We start from the raw sequence: 8,791 nt of genomic DNA, 5'->3' as shown, positions 1-8,791 counted from the left end.
TGGTCTGTGTACACAAGAGCCAGGGACAGGAGCGTGATGAGAGGGGAGCGAGGGTGTAGACTGCAGGAGGTGGAGGTTAAGGAGTGGATTGGGTGATGTAAAACAACACAACGATCCCTCCCCCCCAGAGGCAATGTGCAACTGTGAGGGAGACGACGGTAAAAGCCAGAGGTTTGATGAAGAACCACTTAATAAGCTGCTAAACTGCCTTTGCTTTTCACATTACTTAGTTCAGTGTAATTCAATTGCAGCCACAGCTGCTTTCACTTGTAGCCCTACAGCTGGGCTCGGTCACGTCCCATAATCTGCCCTGATAAATAACCGGCTCTATTGAGTTTGTAGAGAAAATAGCATCCAGTGTAAACGCACAGACCCAATACAGGAGAGGCTTCAGGGCATGAGGCTGAGGGGAAAGTGTGTGTGTATGTGTGTGTGTGTGTGTGTGTGTGTGTGTGTGTGTGTGTGTGTGTGTGTGTGTGTGTGTGTGTGTGTGTGTGTGTGTGTGTGTGTGTGTGCACGCTATTGCTTTCATGAAGGGCAATCTACAGAATGTGTAAAAGAGAGAGAGTTTGTGTGTTTGTGTGTGTGTCTGTCTTTGTGTTTTTTTGTGTGTTTGGTGTGTGTGTGTGTGTGTGTTTATGTGTGTGTGTGTGTGTGTGTGTGTGTGTGTGTGTGTGTGTGTGTGTGTGTGTGTGTGTGTGTGTAAGGTGTGCTCACGTTGTTGCTTTCATAGATGGACATCTACGGAACGGGTAAAAGAGAGTGTGTGTGTTTGTGTGTGTGTGCGTGTGTGTGTGTGACATTGTGTGTGTGTGTGTGTGTGTGTGTGTGTGTGTGTGTGTGTGTGTGTGTGTGTACATTCATGCGTGCATGTCAGTGTGTTTGTGCGTGTATATATGGCGCACACATGTTTACCACTCTAGGTTAATCTAATAGAACGGAGATAGCGAGTATTTACACATCTAAGCTCTCTGCCATGCGCCTCCGCTGCTCCGGGACGCCATTCCACATGATTGGAAACAAATGACTTTAGGGTCAGATTCCCCGCCCCGGCTGCACGACCTGTCAATCAACTTGGGAACAGCCCAAAGGGCTGTCTGTTGTTGTCTTTACAGAGCTGAATCAGCATTGTTTCCTTGTAATCCAAACCACCCACAGTCAGCTGGGTGATGACAGCTTAATTAACAACCTGACAAACCCAAGTTGGTGGAGTTTCCTCCCCTGGTTGAGATTAAACTGATAATAATGTTATATTTATTTGTAGTTTTCTTTCACTGGTGAGATATTTCTATGATAGAGAGAAAGGACTTTTATATGACGTACTCAACACTGTCGTAAAATTTTGTAAAATCCTCATCTATTTGAGTGGAAACAATGTTTGTGTGTGTGTGTGTGTGTGTGTGTGTGTGTTTGTGTGTGTGTGTGTATGTGCGTGTGTGTGTGTGTGCATTAGGCGTGCATTTGTGTGTGTGTGTGTGTATGTGTGTGTATGTGTGTGTGTGTTGGGCGTGCATGTGTGTGTGTGCGTTGGGCGTGCATGCATCGTGTGTGGACAGCACATCTCTACATAGAGAAATTGGTAATGAAGAGCAGATTGGGATCTACATGTTATTCAAGCGGCAGCACGACAGCATTCAAAGACCACCATTGACAGCTTTCCCTGATCTTTATCCAATCACACGTTCACAACAAGTTCACGTCGACTTCCTCCCTGTTCAACAGGAGAGTGACAGGTGCCCAACTTACCCACCTGGTATGAAAGCAATTGATCTAATTGAAAGATCAGGAATTAGCTTGACATTTTTAAATGCTATTCCTACTCAGTCTGAATGCGGAAATGACAGATAGTGTCAAATAACCAGCAGTCTGTGTGAAGACAAAGAGCAGGCTGTTTGATAGCTGACCCCTCCATTAAAACACTAGCCATCCCCAGTCACAGTCGCCCCAATTAACTCCTTCCTGCTATTTCCCCTACCCGTCCAGCTAGAATTAGCTCACTGCGCTGCTTGACCATGACAAGTAAATTGTTGTTAGGTTTTGAGCCGTCGTCGGGAAACGGGCCATTTCCCCACCGTTCCTCCCCCGACCCCCACCCCAGCTTTGCCTTAACCACTGCATTTTAGCACTGTGGCCTCTGGAGGAGTGGCGGGGGTGTTGGGCTTGGAGTCGGAGCTGAAGGCAGGAATTATCACATCTGCAGCTGAACGGGCGTGTCCCCTTACGGTAAGTCCAGAAACCACCACATTGTGTCGAACTCTGAGGGCAGGAGATGTAAGTGTGGCCCGCAGTAGGCGGGTGCTGCCCTGCGTGTCCGTTTCTGAGTGGCGGTAGAACCTAACTTGAATTGCTTTGTTTACTCAGCAGCAATCACAAGAAACCCTACTGCGTGTTTTACGGTTTGAGGAAAAGTACTTTCGACGTCGCTGTTGACGTTCACGGAACAATGATACAGAGTAAACACTCCAGGGTTAAGACTCACACACGCCAGTGTCCTTCCTGCCTTGGCTTGATGCTTTTAAAAGCAGACACGGTGTAAACCTTTCAGATCCATGTGGCCCTGGCTCAGGTCAGTTTTTCACTTTTAAGACATTTTCAACTTTTTATCTGTATGTCTATTTATCTGATCACCATATTGTATATTGTTAGTATTTTATATTGTTACATGTAAGGTCATTCAAATGCATTACACTGGCATATAAAGATGGCTTTATTTTTCTTTAAGAAAATGTAATGAAATTAATTACATGTGTAAAATGATCACTATTTATGGAACGCATATTGTTCATGTATGGTCAGCGATGAGGTGAGCAGGTCGGCGAATAACTGTTTAACAAAACAATTGGCCACGGTATCAGCTAAGCAAAGAATTACAAACTGTAACAAACATATAGGCACTGTGGGAAAGTTACACAGAAATCCCTCTGTTCCTCAATAGTGACGTCATTGTGTATATTTCACGGCGGATGGTGTTCTGGTCACTTTAACAGCTTCTGGCAATGACTGAATTATCAGCAAACCTTAAAGACACTGCACTCAGTCCCAAGACCTGTTTCACAATACCCCCCCCCCCCCCCCCCCCCCCGTACACACACTTATTAATCCCAGGTGTGTTTTATTATTTCAGGTAAAGTGTATTTGCTCTAGTTGAGTGTCTAGGAACCCAGCAAACAGTGTCCAAAACGTCACCCATCAGGAGTTTTGTCGATGCATTTACCTTCATCCTCTCACCCTTCTTTATTTCTTAGCGTTTGATAATCCGTCTTTTTAAGGAAGTCTTTAAGTCTTCTTTTTCTTCCCCCTGTGGAAATAATCTTGCTGCTGCGTGGCACTGTCGGGCTCACTGCTGTGGTCTCGACCGTCAGAGGCACTGATTGGTGGCTGGTAGCCATGGCGACCGGCGCAGCAGACGGTCGGCGGCGTCCTGGGCCAGCATGCCGTGGCAGGACAGAGTGGCGATGTGCGGACTGAGGGGGAGGCTGTAGCGGTACACACAGTAGGGCCCAGGGGGGTCCCCGAGGTGGGGGATGAGCGAGGAGGACCCCGGCCCCCGGGGGCCGAAGGGGCCCTGCAGAGGAACGAGACAGGAGGAGGTCCCGGGGGGCCCCTGGAGATAGGGGTCCTTAACGTGGGCGGCCTTCTTGGCCTGTAGGGCCGAGAGGAACGAGAGGTCCGCCAGCGGGGAGAAGTGGGGGAGGGCCCTCAGCCGGTCGGGCCCCAGGGAGGAGAAGCCTCGGCTGGCCAGCGGGGGGAGGAGGGGCCCGCCGGAGCTCTTCCCGTAGAGGGGCAGACTGAGTGCGTGCAGACCGGTGTCCTGGTGGCCCAGCGAGGAGAGGCAGAAGGGGTGCATAGACGGAGGAGGGGAGAGGGGGAGGAGGGACTTCAGAGAGGAGCCGCTGCTGCTCAGGGACTGGGGACCTCCTGTTGAGAGAGATCCATACACGGCACCAATCAGAAGAATTAGAGCTTCAAGAATCATAATAATCATGTTCATCATTGTGAGCATGATAGGAATAGTGATACAAAGGTGCGTATAATAATAATGTGTGAATAAATTATCAAAATGGGAAGACTGTTAGTACTAAGAAGAGTTCACCGTACCGTGGAGCTGAAGTGTAAAAGGTTTAAAGTCCAAATTCAGAGGACCTCTCCAAGGATAGGACTCCAACAGTCCGTCTAACACCCCCCTACACACACACACACACATACACACACACACACACACACACACACACACACACACACAAATTACCCACATCACACAAGTACGCAAACACAAACCCATGCAAACACAAACACACAAAGGGACAAACAATGTTATAATTGTATTACTGAAACGAAGGCAATAGTAAATTCAGTTTGAGTTGAGTTTTATGTTACTGATTTGAATGCATGGCAACCATTTGTTGTGATGCTCTTTAGTGAAAGACTCTTATTTTCCTTACCTGTTCCTCCCTGGGTCTCTGAAACCCTTGGCGAACGGGTTCCTGTCAATCTTTAACTTAGTTATCTGGGCATGGGGAGACAGAAACAAGCAGACACTGCCCTGTTAGACTTACGTTTTACGATTCGATAATTCAATACAATACGTTTTATGAAGAGGCAAATACGTGATTATCGTTAAGGTACTACATCTCCCAGCAGCCCCCTGGGCTGGCACTCATATAAACTTTTATATTAAGCAGTCAGTAACTCTCATAATACTGTGCTTATCTGGTTGTAAAACAGCTTTGGAAGTACAGTGAATTTCTGAAGAAAAGCTCTGCTTCTTACGCTCTCTCTTCATCTCCTCCCCATCATTATTTTCCTTATCACTCCCTCCCTCTCTATCTTTATATCACTGACTTTCTCTCTCACTTCTCCATTTGTTTGGTTTCCAACAGCCGGTCAGGTCAATACAATTTATTTGTGAATTCAGCTAAATCATCCCTAACATTTTTAGGCTTGACATTAAAGCATTTTAAAGTGCACAAACTCCAAAAACATAATAACACTTCAGATTTGCCGTTTCTTAGCCACTATTGTATTTGTTCTTTGATTTTCTATGTTTTTCAGCGCACACGTGGACAAGATTTAAATTGGAAACATAAATTATATTTGGCGGGTTTTGATACAACTGTTATTAATTTTATTTGAGGGGAAAACGAGGACACACTGGCTAATCTTTGTGGAGCCAAAACAACGAATATAAACATTCCAGAACTCAGTATAGTCATTGCTCCAACATGTTACCGAGAAACATTAACAATCGATTTTTGATTCCATCATAAATACCATATAAAATTGTATTTTTGTTTAAGTAAACGAGGGTCTGTAACGGTCGGTAGGCCTACCTGTTGGTTCTGATAGGCCGTCACCGTGGTGAACTCGGTCTCGGGGAAGGAGAAGCTGTGCACCCCCTCGGCAGGTAGCGTCTGCATCTGGGACAGGTCTGCGCGTGGGTCGTGCCGTATCACGTGCACACGGGGCTTGTACTTGTGCATGGACTGAAGAATGACCTGAATGTGAACAGGTAGCACAGGTAGGCCGTTTTGTCAAGGTATTACATCATACTTATTTTTTATAATGTGTATAGCCTATGTTATTTTTTTCTGATGAATAATGTCAATAAAAATATAGTATCGTGGCAGCTTATTCCCCTTCAAACCACACTTTCGAGGAAAGGACAATAAATTATTATCGTAAGTAATAATTAAAATTATGAAATAGTTCACATTTTATCCAAAAAAAAAAATCGCTCGTATTTACTTTTAAAGCCTTCTATCATTTGCTTTTTAAGCACTTTGTAAAATATCTGCTCTGCTAAATAAATGTCATTTGTTTTATAATATGTCCTTAATAGATAAATCTAGCATTTAAATATAGACCAATCTGTAGAAAATAATAAACATTTGTTGAAAGGACAGCCCCATACTCATTTTACAACGAATAATTATGTCCATGAACACAGGACTGAGAAATTAAACACACACCTTTGGAAATAGGTAAACTGCTTGCTTAATATGAAGCAAACCTAGTATAACATATGAACCTCTTATAAGTTTGACAACAGGCCTTCGTGTTCAGAGAGTAGCTTTCCCCCCAGAGGGATAACTCACGTGTCCCTTGTCGTCCATCTCGTTGTTCGTCAGCTTCACGCGGTCGAAGCTGATCACCTGACGCATCCATGTCTCTCCCGCGCACGGCGAGTCCGGGTGCACGTAGAGGCGCGGGGAGATGCACGAGTGGTCCGTGTTTCCCGCCACCATCCACTGCGAGCTGTGATAGACGTACCTGTGGAAAAAATAAATATGACCCACACACTAAAGCTAACCTTTAGGGTGAGGGTCAACTGCAGCTCGAGGGTTTTATGAGGTATGGCGTAACGTGTGAAATACCACATAAAAAGGTTCAAACCCTGATATATGGAGTGGCGGAAAATAGAGAGTCCGAACTGGAATGGTCAGTGGAAGATCATAACTCCAGCCTCAATTAAGCAAGTGCTTCTAATCGCAACCACACACACACACACACACACACACACACACACACACACACACACACACACACACACACACACACACACACACACACACACATACACACACACACACACACACACACAGGAACACACCTGTAGCGTTTAGAGTCCACGGGCATCACGTCCATGGCGATGTAGTATTGCTGACAGGGGTCGAGGTTTCGCACCTTGACCCGTACCGACGGGAACATTCTCCTATAGGTCAAATGAATACATCATTCACTTATTTTCCGGTTAATATGCCTATGTGTTTACCTTTTAGATTAACGGTAGATGATATGTTTTTTAATGTCCACCTCTTTCAAATAAGAAGTGTGAATATATATATATATATATATATATATATATATATATATATATATATATATATATATATATATATATATATATATATATATATATATATATATATGTCAAAATGCGCATGAGAATAACTCCAATCGGTAAAGTTCAGAGAATGGTTCAGACTCAGGTTGGTCACAGTGGTTTTGTGTAATGAGCGAAGGCTTCTAAAGGGCCGGGGTTGGAGCCCACTGATTTAGTTTCAATGGGGTTCAATTAATTAAGGTAGATTTACATTAAAACGCATATAAATCAAATAGACCTACGTTATTAGACCAATTCCTAAGTTAATTTTGGACAAATTGGACATTAAAATACATCTTTATTGTAAGGCTTTATAACAATGGCATTGGTATGGACAAATTATAAATGGGTTGTAATAGTTGTAGATCATCGGTTGAAGACGAATATAGCCACGGTTGTCATGCAAACTTAATACCCATGAACCCTAAAATAAATACTACAATTGCAACACAAAACCTCTGTTTATATAATAACCTATTCTATTTAATTTAGCATTGTGTTCATAAAACAGGTGAATCGGTCGCCCAGCACAAAGGCCCATCTTCTGAAACGGCGATGCGTAATCATCCCGATTTGAACCTTTATTCATGTGTTATGTGCAGATGTTCTTTAATTGTGTTTACCTGCCGGCTTTGGTGATGATCATCTCAGTGCCGATCTCGTAGAAGCGGTTCCAGAGCTCGGAGCCCTGCAGGTCGACCCGCGGGTCCCCGCTCTGCCCCGACCTCTGAGCCTCTCCGCACGGCGTGTCATCCCCGACCCTGATTTTGCGACCTTCTCTCCCGGGGTCCGAGTCCTCTGGTCCCTCTGGTGTCCCGGCAGCACTTTGACTCTGATCCGAAGGAAACTGCGGAGGACCTGAGAGGATAAACGTGGTCTGATTAAAGTCTCCTCGAGCTAAAAAATATGCACGTTGTTAAATTTGTTTTGTTTACGTCTTGGGAGAGTCCAACATATTTTAAAGTGTAGACTTTATATTTCTTTGTTTTGAATTGAAAAAAACGCCACGTGCAAGCCATCCACGCATCCTTTTCAGGATTAGGCTCAATATTATTCACAATTATCAATTATTACAAATATCAACCCATATTGGAGCCGATGTAAAGTGCATACAATTTCTCAAACATGATGAATAAACATGCGTAAATCCCGCATGCACACATCCATACATCCAGATTGTTTGCATTGAACCGTGCGCTAGAAGCCCCCTCAGACTAACCGTTGGAACCGGTCTCACTAGTGAACGCGTCGGCGTCGCCGCTGACCTCCGCGTTAACCCCCGCAACGTCCGGTCGTGCCGAGGTCTTCCTCCGTTTAGAGGGTTTACCGACCAGCGCCTCCACCGAAAACGCGTGAGCGCGAGAGCTCAGACCCTGCATGTTGCTGCTGGTACGCGACAGGTCTCCTCTCGCTCCCTCTCTGTGCCAGTATCCCGTTTAAATTCTTTCACAAGTTCACTTTAGCGTTCCAACTCAGATACACACACACACACACACACACACACACACACACACACACACACACACACACACACACACACACACACACACACACAAACACACTCTGGCCGGGCACCGGGCGCGTCAGCACCTCCGCCGGTCCCTCCGCTCCCGTGGCGGCTCCGTGACTCCGCGGCTAATTGGCCCGCTCTGGTCCCATGTCCGCCGGGCGCGTGCCTTCATCCGAGTCGCTGATTATCGCTGGTTCCACCGGGGTCCGATCTGTCCTCAACCCCCACGAAAATACTGCAATCCTCTTCTTCTCCTCCTTCTTCTTCTCCTCCTTCTTCTTTTTCACTTTCTTGATTAGTGTTCGCTCCCCCATTCCTTCACGTCACGTGGAGGGAGGGAGGGAGGGGAGAGAGGAACATAAATTCCTACACGTGGGCCTGTTCTCCATCCCACTGGT

The 8,791-nt window shown here is 45.5% G+C and overlaps 1 protein-coding gene across 1 annotated transcript; it reads right to left on the bottom strand.

The window, feature by feature from the left end:
* Window positions 1–3,358: 3,358 nt before the first annotated feature.
* LOC307081524 (T-box transcription factor TBX22-like) lies at window positions 3,359–8,262 on the bottom strand (the record flags this gene model as incomplete). Its single annotated transcript, XM_079744778.1, has 8 exons — window positions 3,359–3,918; window positions 4,099–4,184; window positions 4,443–4,507; window positions 5,331–5,495; window positions 6,096–6,270; window positions 6,611–6,712; window positions 7,507–7,741; window positions 8,103–8,262. The coding sequence occupies 8 exons, from the start codon at window positions 8,260–8,262 to the stop codon at window positions 3,359–3,361; spliced, it is 1,548 nt and encodes a 515-aa protein (XP_079600904.1).
* Between the last annotated feature and the right edge of the window lie 529 nt (window positions 8,263–8,791).

Source organism: Pollachius pollachius (genome assembly GCF_949987615.1).
Source record: "Pollachius pollachius genome assembly, chromosome: 10".
NCBI classification, from domain to species: domain Eukaryota; kingdom Metazoa; phylum Chordata; class Actinopteri; order Gadiformes; family Gadidae; genus Pollachius; species Pollachius pollachius.
Note: the sequence above shows the minus strand (reverse complement) of the source record. Positions and strands in the feature narration are given on the sequence as shown.